The 19615-nt window shown below is 46.1% G+C and overlaps 3 protein-coding genes and 1 long non-coding RNA gene across 16 annotated transcripts in view; 1 reads left to right on the forward strand and 3 right to left on the reverse strand.

The window, feature by feature from the left end:
• LOC116571641 (immunoglobulin lambda-1 light chain-like) overlaps positions 1-19615 on the reverse strand; it is a 1068967-nt gene that overhangs the window by 958462 nt on the left and 90890 nt on the right. The gene's annotated exons all lie outside the window — the stretch shown is intronic.
• The window catches only part of LOC116571638 (immunoglobulin lambda-1 light chain-like), a 1139351-nt gene that overhangs the window by 929616 nt on the left and 190120 nt on the right, over positions 1-19615 (reverse strand). The gene's annotated exons all lie outside the window — the stretch shown is intronic.
• Positions 455-7698, reverse strand: LOC116571652. Of its 2 annotated transcripts, none has more exons than XR_004277936.1 (3): positions 7507-7698; positions 3014-4196; positions 455-605 (listed from the first exon to the last, which is right to left on the reverse strand). It is a non-coding gene; the product is annotated as an uncharacterized LOC116571652 (long non-coding RNA). The 2 variants fall into 2 exon arrangements; XR_004277937.1 differs by lacking the exon at positions 7507-7698 and adding an exon at positions 6528-6780.
• LOC116571635 (melanoma antigen preferentially expressed in tumors-like) lies at positions 7283-19191 on the forward strand. Of its 9 annotated transcripts, none has more exons than XM_032309725.1 (7): positions 7283-7494; positions 8100-8228; positions 10065-10264; positions 14561-14572; positions 15817-16136; positions 16550-17158; positions 18269-19191. In XM_032309725.1, exons 3-7 carry the CDS (start codon positions 10238-10240, stop codon positions 18843-18845), a joined length of 1545 nt encoding a protein of 514 aa, XP_032165616.1. In that variant the 5' UTR covers positions 7283-7494; positions 8100-8228; positions 10065-10237; the 3' UTR covers positions 18846-19191. The 9 variants fall into 9 exon arrangements, with proteins under 9 accessions (XP_032165616.1, XP_032165617.1, XP_032165615.1 ...); XM_032309726.1 differs by having other exon boundaries at positions 8121-8228; XM_032309724.1 differs by lacking the exon at positions 7283-7494 and having other exon boundaries at positions 7519-8228; positions 10044-10264.

Here is a 19615-nt window from a genome sequence, read left to right on the forward strand (position 1 = left end):
AAGAATTATATTGTATGTGTTTAGCTTACTTGACTTTTTTTTTTTTTTTTTTTTTTACACCCAGCAGTAGAGACATTGCAAATCTAACAGGGTCTCCAAAGACTTCTTAGATATATTTTCATATTTGCTTCTTTCTCATTCTTCAAATGTCAGGGGGTCAAGCTGAAGTTCCAGGTGATACCTTTGACCCCTCACTTACCCTTATGACTTGAATCCTCTCTAAAAACAAATCTGGCTGATTCTACCTCCAAGATGTCTATAAAGCCACTTAGATACAAGTCATGATTTCCCATAAGGATAACACAGGTACCACAGGGACCTTGAAATGTACCTGAGGTGATGTCACGACCCTACTCACAAACTCTGTATGGGGAGGACTTGCATGAGGTTCATTAATAATACAACTACCTAGAGTGAAAAGAATCATCACTAAACATCTCACCATTTGGGAAAAGCCGTACTTTTATTGTTTTGTAAACAACTGTCCGAAGTCAGTAGTTCTCAAATTTTTGGTTTCCAGAAACTTCTCATATTCTTAAAAATTACTGAGAATCCTCCAAAGCTTTTTTCATGTGGAAAACATCTTTGAACATTTACTGGAGTAACTAAAATTGAGAAACATTTTTAAAAGATTTATTAATTTAATTATGCATAACATATATGTAAATAAATACATATACATTGTTATGTACAAGCATAAAGCATATCTTGTATATATTGTGGACTTGGTTCCAGACCACTGCAATAAAGTGAATATCACTAAATCAATATCACAAATATCAATAAAGTTCAGTCAAATGAATTTTTTTCCTTCCCCTGCATATAAAAGTTTCATTTATACTGTAGTCTGTTAAGTATGCAATAGCATTATGTCTGAAAAAATGTCCATACCTTAATTAAAAATACTTCATTGCTAAAAAATGTTAACCATCATGTGAACTTTCAGGGAGTCACAATTACTGATCACAGTTCACCAGAACAAATATAATAATAGTGAAAAAGTTTTCAATATTGTGAGAATTACCAAAATGCAACACAGAGACACAAAGTGAACACATGCTATTGGAAAAATGGCACAGATAGACTTGCTCGATGCAGGATGGCCACAAACCTTCAGTTTGTAAAACAAAATCATGCAAAGTGCAATAAAATGAGATAGTACTATATTCAAAAATTAGGAAAAAAAATCATGAGGCATTGCATTGTTTTTACATTTCTGCAAATCTTTTTAATGTATCACTTAATGCAAAACATTTGAATGTGCACATCGACTTCTGCATTCAGTATGTTGAAATGTGTTGCTTCAGTGGAAATGTCCAAAGAAAAACTGCCCTCACAGAAATATAAAGTTGGAGGCATACAGGAGCCCTTTGTAATAAAAAAAAAAAAAAAAAAAAAAAAATCCCAGGAAAAAAAGTGCTGGAAGGTGTTGAGACTTGGTTTCTGGACAGTGATCAGAAAACAGAGGGGAGGGGCTAGTATGAGGCAGAGCAGTGGTCAGTCACATGAATGTTCCCCTGGTTGAAGACCACAAACTAAAATGTATGACTGTAAGGACACTGAAAGCTTAAGACCTAAATCTCCACTTCTCCTTAAGATGGGAGGAGTCAGAGGGGGAGATCAACCATGAGAGACTGTGGACTCCAAGAAACAAACTGAAGGTTTTAGAGGAGAGGGAGATGGGGAGGATGGGTTGGCCCAGGGATGGGTATTAAGGAGGGTATATACTGCATGCAGCACTGGGTGTTATACATAAACAGTGAATCTTGGAACACTACATCAAAAACGAATGATGTACTTTATGGTAACTAACATAAAATAATAATAATAATAATAAAGACAAAAGTCTCCTATTTCTTGCTGTTACCTCAGCAAAACTTCCAGAGCTTTCTCATACTTTAAAAGTAGATGACCTTAAAAATGGATTGGAAGTATCCTTGTTTGAGGACTGTGAAAGATGCACCCTGTAGTGAATTTTGCATAATCTCTTCCTCTAGAATTGGAAGAACCTGTGATTTGCTTCTAATCAATACATATACCAAAGGTGATGGAATACCTCTCTTTGATTAGGTTAGATTAAATGGAAAGGGACACATTTAAATGGAATGGGTGGCCAAATGTGACTCCCATGATTCATTATGTGATATAAGATTCCCTTTTGATGAGCAATTGCCATTTACAATGTAGAGGGCATTATGCTAAGTGAAATAAGCCAGAGAAAGACAAACACTGTATGATTTTGCATATATGTGGAATCTAGAAAGAAAACAAAAACAATACCAAAAAACAAAAAACAAACAAAAAACAAAACAAAACAAAACTACAAAGGAGAAACAGACTCATGAATACATAGACCAAACTGGTGGTTGCTGGGGGGCAGGGTTGGGGACGGGAGCAAAATGGGTAAAGGAAGTAGGAGGTACAGGTTTCGAGTTATGGAATGAACAAGTCATGGGGATGAAAGGCACAGCATAGGGAATGTAGTAGGGTATTGTGAAGTCTTATATGGTTACAGATGGCGGTTACACTTGTGGTGAGTATAGCATAATGTGTAGAGTTGTCAAATCACTAGGTTGTACACCTGAAGCTAGTATAACATTATGTGTAAACTGTACTTCAATTAAAAAAATAAAATAAAATAAGACTCCCTCCTAGCAAAGTGGAAAAAGAGGTCCCCCTGCTCGTCAGGTAGAAGGAAACGGCAAACAGGATGCTGTGGGCCACCTCTAGGAACTCACAGTGCTGACAGCCAAAATCCCTCAAAAGTCCAGAGCTTTAGCTATACACCAGCAAGGCAATGAATTCTGCCAACTAACTTGGAAGCAGATCCTCAGTTGAGCTGTTGGAGTAGAATGCAGCCACCATACTTTGATTGATGTCAGGTCGGGGAGACCCTGAGTAGAGGACCCAGCTAAGCTGATTCAGGGAAAATGGAGCAGTAAATGGGTGCTGTTTCAAGCCACTAGATTTGTGGTAATTTCTTATGCAGCAATAGAAAACTGGGTAATAATACCTGGACCGTCTGTGTCACTTTGGTCCAATCCACATAGAGACAGGTAAGATGGAGACCTGTGTCGCTGGGTGCCGGAGTGCCTCAATCCGCATTGAGGTACAGAGAGATGTCTTCAGGTGATGTGGCCTCTGAACTGTTTCAGCCCAATGAGAAGCCCTTGTTCTTCCCCTGATGTTGCCACTGAAGGAGGTAACAGAGTCTGCATCCCAAGGCCACAGAGGAAGAAAGGAGCTTTTATTTTCATTTTTGCAAAGCTATGTGTCCCCTGGGAGACTGTTTCTCCCACACCATCATAAAGAGCAAAATGAGTTGTATGGGTCCCTTTCCTGAAGCACCTATGCCCTTGGGGTGATGAGCAGAAAGGACAACAGAAAGCATAGCCTGGCTGTCTGGTTGGTGTGAAGCTCTGAAACGCTGAGTATTTAATACAGGTTTTAATCTTAGTTCCCATTGGGCTTGGAGCCCTGCAGATAAATGCTCTGGCTGTCCTCCAACAATCAGTGAAAATCAGCCTCGCTCTCGGACTGCAATCCAGAGATGGTCAAGGAGGCTGTGTTCCCAACCCTGGAGCCTGAGAATAGAACTGGAAGCCCTGAAGGCAGAGAGCTCACAGCATCTGTCTGGAGTGTGAGGGCTGCTCCAGACATCATTGGTGCCAGAAGACAGGGTTATAAGTTCCAGTGTGGCTGCTGTTTCCACTGTAAGAGATGCAATGATTTGTCTCAAAGTCCCACACATGGGAGGGAGGCTGGGTCAGGGCAGACGGGGCCCAGGACCCAGAAAGGAAGGAGAAATGGAGAGAGGGTGGCCCAGGTGAACCTGGGAAAAGGGTCAGAAGTGTCAGTCCACACAACCACGTGACCTCTTTCTTGGGGTCACCTGTGCTGTAAATGAGGAGGGGGAGGGATGTGGAGCCAAGGCCATGGTGAAGACAGCCCAGAGATCTGCCTCCTGAGACCCCAATACTTGGACAGGACGCTCAAGGCTCTCTTATCCCCTGTGTGTGTTTTGAGACGCAAGAGGGGTCTCCATGCAAATTTGCTCCTGAGTTCTGACGACTCTAATTCTTCCTTTGCCCTTAGTCTTGACACTTAGCACCCAGGGAATCATGCAGACAGGAAAGGTGGAGGGGGCACCCAAGTCCTCTTCTCCAAAAGTTACTTTAAGGCTGGATCTGTGGGACCTGGAGATGCAAAAGTACTGTTGTCAGTTGTTAGTGAGCACTTGGCCTTCTAGTGAGTTCCTCTCCCCACATAACTAGTCTTTTCCCACTCTTGGGGAGAGTTCTCCTGCCCTGTGCAAGCCCAGTCTCTGACAGAAACCCAAGTCTGGGGTCAAAAGATACTGCCCACATTCTGAAGGTTCAAGCCCTTCTCTCTAAACTCATTCATAGCTACCCCAAAAGAATTTTCAAAAGTGATGTTTCCCCCAAATCAGGACACAGCCTAGGGAATGCACACCAGCCATCTGGAATTCTCCTCAAGACCTTCCCAATCAGCTTAATCTTGCAGCAGATTGAGAGTCCAAGAGGCTATTTCAGGGATGTGTCAACCTAGAGAAGTCCAGCACTGGGGGCAAGGAGCCTCACACCACAATTTCACAGCACCAAATTCCTTCCTTCTTCATCCAACTCTGTCTTTGACCAGTGGCTTGTCCATTCTAGCCTCAGTGTCTTCATCTGAAGAAAACTAAGAAAGCATTAAAGTTCACAGTATACTTGCGTGAATCTGGTTATAAAACCAAAAAGCCAGTGCTTCCATTAATTGCTGCTCTATGACTTTTATCCCCAGCATAATTAGGTGGAGAGTCCAGGTTCTTTCCTCTTCAGGTTTACTTTAGGTGATCACAGAAGAAAATATTTTCCTCTGTCTCATTTACCACGGGTCAGCCTAGACCCAGGCTCTCTCAGCTCCAGACACACAGAACAGCCTCCTTTAAACACATTCCCTTCCCTTTCTTCCCTCATGGAAGGTTTTAAAACTCTCCTTTATGATTATAATTCAGTGCAGGTTGACTTTTTTGTTTGTTTGTTTGTTTCTAAAAAATGAAAATAGTTCTACTTTCACACTGGTCAATGAAAAAATTATGATAGAAGTTGTTCAAATAAATAGTGTTTTAACATAACCAATGTTATTCTAATGACCCTCTTCGGGACATCTTGGCCTGCTTACTACATATATCCCAGGAATACAATAAACATTTGTAAGGATTAGTTGAAGCAATCAATGAATGAATGGTATATTCATGTTTAATTTCATATGAATAGAATTGCATTATATAATCAATCGTGTGACCTGCATTTTGCTTTCAAGTTTTACAGACATCATCCTTTTAGTGTACCAATTACAGTCAGTCTGAAGACAGCAACCAGATTATGAAAATAAGCATGGGAAATCTTCAAAGGGATCAATCACCTTTTTGTGCCCCCTCTCTGTTGTCGTCATCACCCACCCCTCTGAGTCAGTCTCTGTTCTCAAGTTGGCCAAACACTTTATCAGGATTTGCACAGTCCTTCTCTATGCTCAGAACCCTATGTCCAGGATCCTCTTAAGCTCCCAAGGTTGCTTCCTGCTCAGGCCTCAGACAAGGATCCTGAGCAACCAGGAGGCTTTGCCAGCCTTTGTCACTTTCCATATCAGCCCCTTTGTTTTCTTCATAGAGTTAGTTACAACTTTCCACTTGAAAACAATAACTTCTTGTTTGGGGCTTTTATTTGTTTATTTTTTTAGTTTTTGCTCCAAACCTTATGAGCCAGAGACTGAGTATATCTGCTTGAGGCTTGCATCGGCACCACTCAAGGACAAATGTTTGTTGAATGAATCCAGAAGATCAGAGGGAAGGAGAAGCTGAGTGTCTCCAGATTCAAGCTGAAAAAATTGAGTTTTTTAGTCAGCTCTGTTCTAGGTGAATATCCTAGGTCGACTGGGGTTCAAGGCAGTGGCCTCATTTGTATGTACATATGTATTCATACATTAATTTTTCTGTGTAGCTTACATAGCTCCCAGGCATGGGGCTATCTGGGGGAATGGCAGGGTAGATCCAGGAAAACTACGCAGCCTTTACCACCCTGTTGCTCTCAGCCACCATGACATTCCTGTGGCCTGTGGTATCAGATTTAGGACCACTTGCATGGCAAGGACACAGTGCCAGACTCAGTCCGCACCTCCCCCTCCAGAAAAACGCAGTCTCAGAGTCTGAGGAGACAGAATATAGATTCTCAGGCCAGGTTGAAAGATGCATGGGGCCACCCCCTTGCACTTTTTTCTTTTTTTTTTTAATTGAAGTACAGTCGATCTCCGCGTTGTTCTTAACCCCTCTCTCTTCTCTTCACCAAGAAAGACTCCTCATCCAGCCAGGACTTGTCATTTCTCCAGAGGCCTTACTTTTCTTCCTACAAACATACTGGCAGGAAGCAGGTGCCCAAACCAGACACACGCCTTGCAAACATTCCGGCTTCCAGATTCCCCAGTGCTGCCCCCTGGTGGCCGGGGACACAAAATCCCAAGGATCTCACCTCAGAGAGAACCAGAACACCAGGCCTCAGGAGGGGTGGGGTGGGGGTGGCTTTCCATCTCTCCTCAACATCCTGGACCTGGTCCCTCCTCACGACGGCCCTCTCATATTTTCAGCCTTTGGTCTAGTCCTGACTTTGTCAAAAGGTATTTGTTGGTAAAAGAGGGGAAGCCCTGCCTTCAGGACTGGTGAAAGCTGAAGTTATTTGAGGATTGGGGGAGGGGAGTAGAGCGATCGCAGGAGTATGGCTTCTGAAAAAGCTTTGTAAAACCAAATCCAAGGAGGCAAGTGAAGAAAGCACGATTTAGAAAGAGGACAATCTAATCAAATCCTGACAGGGGTCTCCTCTCCCCCAGAGGGTACATAAATGGTAAAGTCCAGGTAGCACAGAGCATTAGACAGTTCAAAAGCAAGGACGTCTTTTATAGAGTTGGGCAAGGAGCCTCGTTCAGGGTCCAGCACCCCATACCCCACAGAGAGAAATAGGTCCATAAGCATAGGCCCGGGGGAGGGGTTAGAGGGTGGGAAGTTACAGACCCCCCCCATCCCTCCCTCATTCCCCTTACACCCATCCCCCATTCCCCACCTCCCTTACCCCATCCCACCCTCCATAGCCTCATCTAACCCCACCCTTATCTTCCCTGCCCCCGACCCCCACTCTCATGCCCACCCCATTCTGGCACCTGGCACAGTCAGGTGGGCGTGGCCAACAGGTACCACCCCTCCCCACCTCCAAGTCCCCGCCCAGCCTATGAAAACAAACCCCTCCTGGACTCCCCAAGCGACCCCGCATCGTGATCCTAGGATCTCGTGAGATTTCGCCCTCAAGAAAAGAGAAACCAGGATTGGTCGGATAAGGCTGTTTCCGGCGGGCGAGGGTAGGGCGGCTTGCGAAGCCGGCGGCCTTCCTTTCCCTCCAGGCTCCTTGCAGGGGAGGCCACGTGGCGGGTGCGCGGTCTGGAGGAAACGTAAGTTCAAACCTTGGATCCTCCTCTTTCTTGTGGAGTGACCTTGGACTAATCGCTGGTAAACTGCCCTCCCCCGAACTCCCACTTCTATTTTCCATCTGAAAAGTGAGTTTTCACAACAGAGGTCGGAGTGAAAAACCTAACAATGTGCTTCTTCTGGCTCCAGGCAGCCTCAGCTACGTGCTCCTTAGGACTGGCCGCGCCTGTGAGTTGCAGACGTAACAATTCATCGAACTCGGGCGTCTGCGTTCATTGTTTGCTCTCACTAGTTGGACGGGTGTGCAGTTAAAATGGGGTGGCTGCTCTAGGAATCTGGCCCCTAAGGAGATGCCGGGGTATGGGGGGGCAGAAGGGACAGAACGTGGGCCGTGTCCTCGAGGGAGGGGTCGCTTTTGACAGAGCACAGGGTCTGCCATTCCAGTTGTTCTCTCGTTCAGCCCATGGGAAATTGTTGGTCAGATCTGGAGATTAGAGGAGATGCCCACTGAACGGGCAGGGTCAGGTCTCCGGTTTTCCATTTCCTCAGCAGTATTCGCAGAGATTTTCATAGGAGCCCGTGGCTTGATAAATATACGTGTTAACACACAGCCTCTTTGTTTCTGGAGAATTTTGGTTCTTGCTCTCAGACTTGGGTAGACGGAGGTGACTGAGAGGATAGGAGACCACGGAAACCAGGTACTGGAGGACCGGAGGCCAGTCTGAGCCGGACCAGAGTGGACGGAAGACATCTTAAGGTAAGCTGGTCCCCGAACTGTCTCTCAGGTGTGTTAAGAAACCCTGTTGTTCCCTTTGTTCTTATCATCGAGGAGCTGGATGGAATCTGCGTCCTGAGGATGCTCAAGAGGGAAGATGCAGGAGTAACCTGTATACTTCCCAGTCATTTCCCCAGTGGAGCAATTGTCCTGCTGGTTTTTTTTGTTTTGTTTTGTTTTTGTTTTTTTTAAGATTTTATTTATTAGAGAGAGAGAGAGCAAGCATGCACACAAGGGGGGGGCGGGGAGGGACAGAGGAATAAGGAGAAGCAGACACTCTACTGAGCAGGGAGTCCTATGGGGAAATCAAACCCAGGACCCTGAGATCATGACCTAATGCCAAAGGTAGATGCTTAACGGATTGAGCCACCCAGGTGCCCCGGTCCTGTTGCTTTTTTATAAGAAGGAGCTAGCTCTAGTGTGTTGGGGACCCCATTCTCAAAGCCATATAGTTATGTTTAGAACCTCTGCTTGGAGTGAAGGTGTAAGACTGGCTACAGACACCAGACACTTAACTCCTGTTTGGTGTCAAGCAGGGGCAGAGTTTAGGTCACTTCCATGTGGGCTTGGACCCCTGAGGGTAAGAGGTCCCTTGAAAGAAAACTCTTTCTCCTTAAAAGAGAACAATAATAGTGCCCAGCTAGTCCTCCAGCTAAAGCCCAAAGCAGTCAGGGAGGCCATGTGGCCTGACATGGAGGCGGAGAATGGATGGAGGCCCCCGGACAACCTTGTGCATTGGGAATGTCATGCAGCACATGAGTGTTCGTGATACCAGAACACCTCATTAAAAACTCCAGAATTACTGCTGCCTCCAGAGCAGGAAATGATGACCTTCTGTCCCATAGCCACAGAACCTGAGAGTGCCTGTGTCAGAACAGATTGGGCCCTGGACCTTAAGAGGAAGAGGACAAAGAGGAGAGGTGAACATGAAAGCCATGACTTCAGAGGAGTTTGGGGCAAAGGGAGGAAAGGGTCAACTCTGGCTGCCTGAAGTTCCCCTCCTTAGTGTCCCTCACCTGTTGAGAGAGCAAAGAGGATGATCAGAGCATGAGAGAGCATGGTAAAGATGCCTCAGAGCTCTGCCTCCTGTGGCCCCTCTGCTTCTCTGGCCTCCCTTCTTATCCATTGTCCCACATGACGGGGAGGCCCGCATGTGCATCTGTGTGCCTCACATCCTGTGAGTGACACTCCAGCCAAATTTTCTTACTTGATACAGCCAGGGATATGCAAGGTAGGGAGATGTATCCTCCCAGGAATTGTCCTGAGCCTGCTTCACTGGGGAGACACAGCTGGTAAGCTGAGGTGCCTCAAGACCTCAGGCCTTTCTGATTTCTTCCTGGGAATATTGCACCCCTCCCCAACCCATCCTTCTGGATGCCTGGCAGGGCCCATGGCCCTCAGCAGAGTAAAGACCTGCTGACCCCCTGGACTGTGGTGGGTGATGTCTGAGTAGAGACATGTTCTCTGACCTTGTCCATTGCTGACACACATAGAGGGTGGAATGTTCCCATTCAGGTGGTTTCTCTAGGCATATTCCCATTAGGCTGGCATAAGTGAAAGCCCTGGACCAGCAGCCAGGGGCCTCATTCCTGTGCCCCCCTCCCACGGCCTTCTCTGTGACATGGGTGCAAGTATATCACCCTCTTGAGTCTCAGCTGCTGTATATGGAAAGGAAGAATCAGTCTTAGCCCCCTGTTAGTGACATTTCATGTTTTAAGAGAGAAACCAGAGGCTAGAGAAGTGAACTGCTTTGATAACTTCAACTCTTTTTATTCATCATTGTGATTCTAAATCCAGCTTCAAACTCACATTCTCCAGTTCCCAGAGAAGTGTGAAGGGAGAGTATGGCTGTGACAAAAGGATGAAGATGTCTTAGAGGAAGTGATTCTGGCAGAAGTCTTCACACTAAAGGAACTCTCTCAAAAATATGTCATGACATTGGAAACATGAAGGAATAAATATTGGAAATCTATCCAAACTTATAAAGCAGCATGACAGTTCTCCAGGGCATAGGAAAGGTGCGCCCTCTGTACCAAAAGTTATATGAGAAGAACCATAAGCAATGTGAAAACTACTCTTGATGCATTTTTTTGCAGAGAAGTGGTTTAATTTTCAGTGTTTAAAATCAACATACTAAGTTAATAGTAGTTTTGCTATTTTATTAGTTTCTCAACATATTTATAATGAATAGAAAGAGAATTCTTAATGGTTGGCAAAAAACAGTTTTTGAATGGCCACTGAAAAACCATAACTTTGTGGATTTTTTTTTAAGATTTTCTTTATTTATTTGACAGAGATCACAAGTAGGTTGAGAGACAGAACTTTGTGGATTCTTAAGATGGCTTTATGTAGTTTCGTCTTGCACTGTCATTTTTACGGTCTGACGCAAACCTCTGATTGATTTTTCAGCTTGCTGCTTTTTCATTCGCTCAATAGAATGCATCGTCTATGGCATTCAGTAAATGTTTTTGAGTAAATCAAGGATTAAGAATAGAAAGTGTATCTGGATATGGGGAGGAGGGGTTAGCTGGTCTAGAGACATTCCTGTGAACATGTCCACCCTGCCCCAGTGCCTCCTGTGAGCCCTCATCTTAGCGCATAGGGGATTTTTCCCACCAAGTGTAAGGTCTGTGTTCTTGGAACCCTGAGGATCATTGCTCTTGCTCTAGTGGAACAAACCCCAGTGGAAAATGCCTGATAACCTGTTGTATTTGGTTTTTCTCAGAGCCACCATGGCCTTCTTATGGCTTAGAGTTAAAGGTTTGAGGGCCCTTTGGGTGACAGGGACACAGTACCAGACCCCTTTCTCTCTTTCTGTTTTCAGAAGCACAGTTTTCCGTCTCTCGTGGCTGTGAAAAGTAAGGAGGCTGAAGAGCAAAATCCCAAAGGCTGAATGCTGAGGCTGGAGCCCTTTCCTCTTTGAATCTCCCTGTCACTTTTGCCTCCAGGATTAGTGCTTGCCACTTTCTCTCCCTCTCCCCAGACTCTCCATTGGACTGATTCTGTGTCCTTGAGCTAAAGGGATGCGTACACACACACATACACACACACAGCTACTGGCAACTCACTCAGGCCTCCAGTGCCCCTAGGTGGTCTCAGACACAAGTCTCCACCCTTTAAGGGACACAGCTCTGTGGGAGTCAGAGGACCAGGCCTCCTCCTGTGCTGACATTTCCTCCTCCTTCATGCTGGGCCCCACATTGGATGTTCTGGGCCATTCCCAGTTCAGTTCCTCCTCCTGCTTCCCAGATTAGAGTGAGTCCTCAACTTCCCCTTCCCCCATCATGCTTCCAGAAGCACTTCCCCAGGAATAACTGGCTAGAGCTAGAGTGATCTGGAGATTGGGAATGTCCTCCCTGGTGAGGAAGAAAGAGGGATAATCTCTTGTTTAGGTCTAGATGTTACTGGATCCGAAGTGAAACCAGATCTTGTTGAATACGGGAAGGGGCAGGGAGGTCCAAGAGAGACCTTAGTTTTTTAAAAAGGCACAGAGAAGGGGTGCCTGCGTGGCTCAGTGGGCTAAAGCCTCTGCCTTCGGCTCAGGTCATGATCCCAGGGTCCTGAGATAGAGCCCTGAGTCAGGCTCTCTGCTCCGCAGGGAGCCTGCTTCCTCTCTCTCTGCCTGCCTCTCTGCCTACTTTTGATCTCTCTCTCTCTCTGTCAAATAAATAAAATCTTCTAAAAAATAATGAAATAAAAAGGCACAGAGGGCAAAATATTTCAGGGTAAGGAGAGGTATGACACCAGAGGGAAATTTCAGAGATGTATTGGATACCACATGAAATCTTGTCTGTTCAAGGGCTGCCTCAAGGGAGCCTGAGGTGGGCTGCTGCCTCAGGACTGGGTTCCTAGCTTCTCATTAGCCTGCTGCCCCTCCGGACCAGCAGAGTTGAGGTCTTTTCTCTGGAACTCAGGAAGGGTCTTCTTCTGGCATTCCTGGAGCCCCTTAGATCTAGAAAAAACAGATGGGCTTATTTTCTTTCTGTACCTTGTGACTTGTCATGTTCTCTGATTATCATGCTCAGTAGAACTGGGAAAAATTCCTTGATTTCGGTTGATACAATGGGAAGGTGTCCCCAGCATCATGGCCATACCCCAGGCTCCAACAGAGGTGGGCTGACATTCCAGGGACAAAGAGTGTTGCCCAGGTGGCACAGGGCAGAAGCACAGAAACATTCTAAAGGCCCCAGTAAGGTAGATGATACTCTGGGCTCCCAGTTGGAATTCTGTGAATGAAACAGGTGGTTTCAGGACACCCACTCTAATGAGCTCAGGGGATGCTCTGGCCTACGTAGCAAATGAAGACCATGAGAAAAGTTGACCAGGATGCAATAGAAACATTCTTCAAATTCATACCTTGGTTGTGGGAGTTGTCCTGAGCCAGTCCTGATCTTGTGCGGGAAGGACAGCCCTTCATATAGATGTGTTCCCAGTGTTCCGGCTTCCAACCCCACAGCGTGTTCCCTGATCCAAAGGCTCTGCATGGAGGTGGACGGAGGAGTAGGACTTACCTCACAAGGGAAGGATGTTTGGCTCATACTAAACATTTTTAGATCTGAAGGCAGTGGTCACTTCTGCCTCCTTGGGTCTCCTAGACCCTGGGTTCCCATAGACCGTTCCCAAACTTGGACTTAGGCGGTTGTCCTGTTTCACTGAGGTCCAATTGAAGTCTTATCAGTCAGGTGTCTCTAACAATGAGATTGTCCATCCACTTGGTGAGGGAGAGCCTCACCAGGACAAACCCCTTGCCTGAAGGTGTCTATCAATTACTCCCTGCGGGGAGTTGGGTCCTGATTCACTGGGCTAAAAATAAAATTAACAGTGAACTTTAAATTTCCTGCAAAGGTTGAGAAGTTTGGATGAAAAGTTGCAGAGCACCATTTCTGTCCTCAGTTACTGCTTAGTCATCAGGGACATTTATGATTATCTTTATTACTAATTTCAGTCTCTTGCAGCTGATTGATAATGGTGATTGTCTGGGGGCTAAAATGCCCATAGAGCACTTTCTAATTTAACCTTATTTGACACAAAGCCTGCTGATATGGGTGGCAGAAATTTGGAGAAAGCAGTCTCCATGATGATACTAAGTGGACAGCATCCTTCAGAGAATGAATCCCAATCTCCTCAACAATTGTTTGGGCATCATAATGCAAGGGTTAAAGAATAGCCTAGAGAATTCTTTGTGTGGAGAGGTTTTCTGTGTTCTAAAATGTCAGAACCACCAATGTGATCCAGCCCAGCATGGGAATCATCCCTAATTTTGGCAGATCCTTAAATGTCAAATATAGCTTCAAATTCTGTGAGGAAAAAGTGTTGGTATTTGGGTACTGAGCTTAATACAAAAAGAGGAAAAAGTTTTATTCCTGTTTCTAGTGGCACTGTGTCAGGAGAATGGGAATAATTAAAAAGCTGGATAGGGACATCCAGCTGGATAGGGATGGGACCAGAAGGGACTTTTTGAAGCTGTATTTATATTAGTTGTTTCCTAGGAATGAGGAAATGACAGTTGTCAGTATATACTTCAGAAGGGGCCTTTGGAGATCACATTTGGGGCCAGGGCCCCTGGGAAATGCCTAGATTTGCTCTGCCTTTGAAGGGTCAGGATGTGGAAGAGGACACTTGAGCCTAAAGAGGAAGTCCTCTGGTGGTAGCATCTTGATGACAAGGAGACATGCATTTAGCTCATGCTTGTTTCGCTCCCTGCCTCTAAGAGCCCAAAGAGCTCATGGCTCTGACCCCTCAGTGGCTGTTAGAATTTGACTAGTCGAATCCTGGGTTTGGTTGCCAGTAGGGTTCTGACCTCTCTGTAGCCCAGATTCCTATGTTGAATCTTCTTCATCCATTTTACTGATCTGATCTCAGCCTTCTAGGAGGAAATCTAGGAGGAAATCTTCTAGGAAAAAAAGTGGATATCCTCCCTGCTCTTGGGTTTAAAGTAGCCGTAAAAGTCTGAGATCCTCAAAAAAAAATAAAATGTATTTTTCCTAGTCTTGGGTATTCCCCATGGTCCCATTACAAACCGCCTTGTCCCCTCCCTTTTCCTGGCCAACTCCTCTTAATTTTGACCTGACTTCCTTCAGGGAAGCCTTGATCCTCAAAATCTGGAAGACCAGCCACCCCTCAATTGTACATCTGTTCTTCTATGAATGCATACATGTTTTGCAGTTTTAGGTAACAAATTATAAGTGACTACTTGATATTTTGGAATTTTATTTTATTTTATTTCTTTTTCTTTTGGGTTAACACCACTGTCTGCATAAAGCTGTCTTAACTTGAACATTTGAGTTATACTGATGTGGCCAAAACTCCCCCAGGTATACCTCCAGGTTGGTTTTCTTTTCTTTTTCTATCACGAATGGGGCATATTATTCAGTCAGTTGTATGGAGAAGGTAAACGCAATTGGGATTAACTAGATAGAGATCCAGTGATAACAACATCGTGCTTTCAGTTGAAAATTTGAGCTAGGATCTGAAAAAGGGAGGTGTAGCCAGAAAGGATAATATAGCTTCTGAGGAGCCAGAGGTGAGACCCTGAATCTGAGCAGATTCCTCCCTGCACCATATACATTTCTGGTGAGGCAGGAGCCCTAAGCTTGGGATGCTGCCATCGTACTGCCCTCAGCCACATAGTATGAATGAGCAGGCTTTGCTTTTGCCTCAAAATGCAGTTTTGCCTTAATCTCAGACATTTTGATTTCTGCTTTGGTGTATGCCATTTGATAGACATTTATGATATTTCTTAACCAGATAGATTTTGGGGGGAAATGATTAGTTGGATTAGTTGGATTTTTTATGACATTTTAAGTATTTAGTTTGTGTTCAGTAATTATAGTTCATATAGTTCATTGTTTTGTGGTTTTACAAGTTAACCTTTTTTAGAAAAATAAGAAGCTAAAAGCTTAATATATTCCACAGGAGAAAAAATATTTTATGGAATAATTTTAAAAGTGGAGGCTTTGTTCTGAATGTCAGCTCTATATTCTCATAGTAATTCTCATATTTGTAGGAGAGACATATAATAAAATTGTCTTGAAATAGTATATATTTTTTTCATCCCCAACTTCCACATGCTGTAGAGTACTGTTACGCTACTTTTACAGTTGAAAATTTATGGTACCCCTTGTCCAGATGTTCCTTAATCTCTCATGTCTGGGTTATTTATTAGAGCTGAGAAGGGCCTCATTTTGGGCCACGTGATAGTTTCTTATTTCTATATATGTTCAGTACTCGTGATAATCAGCAACTTTTCCCTAAAAGGGATGGGGTTGGTTTTCAGGTTCCTCAGTACTAACTCTACAGTGGGACTAGAATTAAATGTGGCAGTAGCTGGATATGGTATGGGACCTGTGGTGATCTTGCTTCCCCATCGGGGCCTGGAAAGATGAACATCTAGAGCCAGCAGGGGCAAAGCTGTGGCTTTGTGGTCACCTAGCCAAGAACAGAATTGGGGTAAATGGAGGACTCCCAACTATTGCCAGAGAGTGACTTTGGCCTTGAGTTGGTTTCTCTCAAGGATGGAGGGATAATGGGGTTGCTAGCACTCAGCCTTGTTCCTTGAATATTTCGCCAGGATTCTTTTCGGAGCAGATTCATCAGGATGAGCATGCCAGCCCCACCCAGACTTCTGGACCTGGCAGGTCAGAGCCTGCTGAGGCACCAGGCCTCAGCCATTGCCGCTCTGGAAGTGCTGCCTATGGAGCTCTTCCCACCACTGTTCACGGCGGCCTTTGCTGGGAGATACAGCGAGATTCTGAAGGTGATGGTGCAGGCCTGGCCCTTCGCCTGCCTCCCTCTGGGGGCCTTGATGAAGGAGCAGCAGCCCCACCAGGAGACCTTCCAAGCTGCACTCGATGGCCTTGATGTCCTGCTTGCCCAGGAGGTTCGCCCCAGGTGAGGGTGATCCCATTGCCTGGGAGGGCCCTGGGGGCCCAAGCAAGAGAGAGATGGGTTCATGGGAAAGTGCAAAGCCACAGAGTGGACCAGAGGCTTCTGTGAGGAAGCTCAGAGAAGCCTTGGTGCTATCTCTGGGGTCACTCTAGGAACAGACTATGGACATGAAAGGCTGATTGAGATGCAGAGGTGACCAAAGGAACAAGTTGTCCATCTTCTCCTGGTGGCACTTAGAGGTACTGCAAGTGGGGACCAAGAAGGAAGGATCCCAGTAGCCTAAGGAGACACTGACATCCAAGGGTGTGGAATAACAGTGCAGGTGAGGCATCTGGGCCTTGCCTTGATTCTGAGACTCAAGTCTTATTCTCCATTGATTTGAAAGCATCTCGGTCTGTCTCCTATCTTCCTTGCAGGAGGTGGAAACTGCAGGTGCTAGATTTACGGAAGAATGCTCATCAGGACTTCTGGACTGTGTGGTCTGGGACGAGGGCCAGTATGTATTCCCTGTTGGAGCCAGAGGTGGCCCAGCCCATGAAGAAGAAGCGAAAAGTGGATGGATGCAAGCCAGGGCCCAAGCCACCCTTGGCTCCTGTGGAGGTGCTGATAGACCTTTGCCTCAAGGAAGGTACCCCTGATGAGTCCCTTGCCTACCTCATCCAGAAAGTCCAGCAGAGGAAGGGTCTGCTGCACCTGTGCTGTAAGAAGCTGAAGATTTTCGCAATGCCCATACAGAACATCAAGAAGATCCTGAAAATTGTACAGCTGGACTCGATCCAGGATTTGGAAGTGAATTGCACCTGGAAACTGTCCACACTGGGGAAGTTTGCTCCTCATCTGGGTCAGATGGGCAATTTGCGCAGGCTCCTCCTCTCGCACATCCACATGTCTTCCCACACCACCCCAGCGAAGGAGGAGCACTGCGTCAACCAGTTCACTGCTCAGTTCCTCAGGCTGCACCACCTTGAGGAGCTCTATTTGGACTCTATCTCCTTCCTGGAAGACCGTCTGGACCAGGTGCTCAGGTGAGGGATTGTGAGGTTTCTTGGCAGTCCAGCATAAGCCCTTCTTTATTTCAGTAAATGATAACGGGCATCTGCCGTCGACAGTGCCAGATGCAGTATGAATCTCTAGAAGGTCCACACACTGTCCCTGCTCTGTCTCCATGCATGTTGTCAGATAACCTCCCAGATAGAGGTGGGAGGTATGAGCTAGGATAGATACTATTCGAAGGGGCTTCTATTTAGGAATCTTTATAAGGGGGCTTTGTGGCAGGTGAGGGTGGCTTTGGGAATTCTTTCTGAGAAAATGATGTCTATATTATGATGAACAAAAGTAACTAAACTTGAGAGTGTTGGTGAAGGGACAGCATATCTGACGTAAAGTTTCAGATCATAAGTTCTGTGCTTGGCAGCTTTGTCAACCTGAGTCTCTCCCTCCAAACCTGCCTCCAGTTCCCTCTCTGTAAAGGGTTGCTCTGGGTTCCACATAAGGCAATAGAGTGGGAATGCCGGATTCTGGGGGGCGGGGGGTGAGGGGAAGAGGGAGCAGGAGTGAAGATTTGCGGAAGGTGATAGCTGGTACGTGGATGATACAGTGATCTATGTTAGGCCCTGCAGGCGACATGTCGCCAGGCCTTGCCCAGTTTAGCTCTTTGCGCACATCTCCCATTAGCCTCATCGGAAACAGGTACCAATGACTGGGGTCATAGAAGCAGCCAGAAGGAAGCCCGAGTTGAAAGCATTTCTAGTCCTGTTTCCCAGTACCAATTCCTTTTCTTACTGGAGACATGGGGCCAGGCTCCCCTCCAAGTGCCTCACATTGTTGGATTAATTGATACTCTCAGCACCTCTGAGGGACATGCTATGCTGCATTTGACAACACAGGGGGCACTTGAGATTTCCTTTATTTGACCAAATCACCAAAAATGAGTATTGAAGAAGGGACTCCCCTGAAACTTGGATGGACTTGAGTGCTTTTTCTCCCCAGGTGGCATCCTGGGGCTTGACCGTCATCTGTTAAAGCCCTGGATCTGGGTGTAATGGGCCTATCTTTCCTTGAGGCCTGAGTCATCCCCATGTCCCTCTGCCCACCACCTCCATGCCCTCAGAACTAACTGCTTTGTCTCTCCCCAGCTGCCTGAAGACCCCCCTAGAGACCCTGTCAATAACTAATTGCCTGCTTTCGGAATCTGACTTGACAAATCTGTCCCAGCACCTGAACGTCAGTCAGCTTAAGGACCTGGGTCTCAGTGGGGTCAACCTGACCAATATGAGTCCTGCACCTCTCCAAGTTCTGATAGAGAGAGCCTCCGCCACCCTCCAGGACCTGGACTTAGATGAGTGTGGGATCATGGACTCCCAGTTCACTGTCATCCTGCCTGCTCTGGGCCGCTGCTCCCAGCTCACAACCTTTAGCTTCTGTGGAAACCCCATCTCCATGGCTGTCCTAGAGAACCTGCTGCGCCACACCATCGGTCTGAGCAAGCTGAGCCATGTGCTGTATCCAGCCCCCTTGGAGAGTTACGAGGATGTCCGTGGCACCCTTCACCTGGGCAGACTTGCCCAGCTGCACGCCAGGCTGAAGCAAATGCTGCAGGAGTTGGGGCGGCCAAGCATGGTCTGGTTTAGTGCCAACCCCTGTCCTCACTGTGGTGACAGGACCTTCTATGACCCAGAGCCCATTCTGTGCCCCTGTTATATGCCTGCTTAGCTGGATATACACATATCATAGGCTTTATTCTGGGCACAGAAGCCCAGGTGTAAGTGTATCTTAAAGGAGCACGGAAGCCACAGTTTGAGAAAATCTGCCCCATGTGAGTAGGAAAAAGAAAGGTGATTCAGGGGGCGGGGGGGATGTTGACTTGGGAGTTAACAGGATCTTTGGAGAGATGCATCTTCTAGCATTAGAAATATGAATCTGAATTTCTAGAGGGAGATTCGGGTTTGGGCGGTAGATGTGGGAGTTACCCCTGCCTACATGGTTGTAAAGACATGGTCCAAAATAAAGAGAACCTCAGTGTCAACCATATGGTGTCCTCTGAGCTCCATGAACCATATCTCCAGTTTAAATCTCAGGAAACTGCAGTTCCTGATTAAACAAGAAGGCATAGCATCCATGATGCTCAGACACTAAGCTGGGTGAGGTTCGGCCCCAGGAATTCACAGCACCATTTATCATTCCTCCATTTGGCTCCTATCTCTGGTAAACTTGTTACCTCCTCATTTAATTTCTGTGGCTGTTTATGTGGTCGACACGTACAAAGTGCATCCTCAGGGCCTGGAACATACTAGGGGGTCAATAGCACCACTGCAGGAAAAATGCTTTGGAGGGATCCTCGTTAACTCTGCTAAGACTGTGGACTCGAGCACTCCTCCCCAGTGGATCCAAAGTCTCCGTCCCTGGCCTTTGGCTGTATCAAGGTAGGGCTTTACTGTGTAAAAGTCAGGTCCCCAGTACTGGAGGGGATGTACATCCAGCAG

This window comes from Mustela erminea, chromosome 13, assembly GCF_009829155.1.
Source record: "Mustela erminea isolate mMusErm1 chromosome 13, mMusErm1.Pri, whole genome shotgun sequence".
Taxonomy (NCBI): Eukaryota; Metazoa; Chordata; class Mammalia; order Carnivora; family Mustelidae; genus Mustela; species Mustela erminea.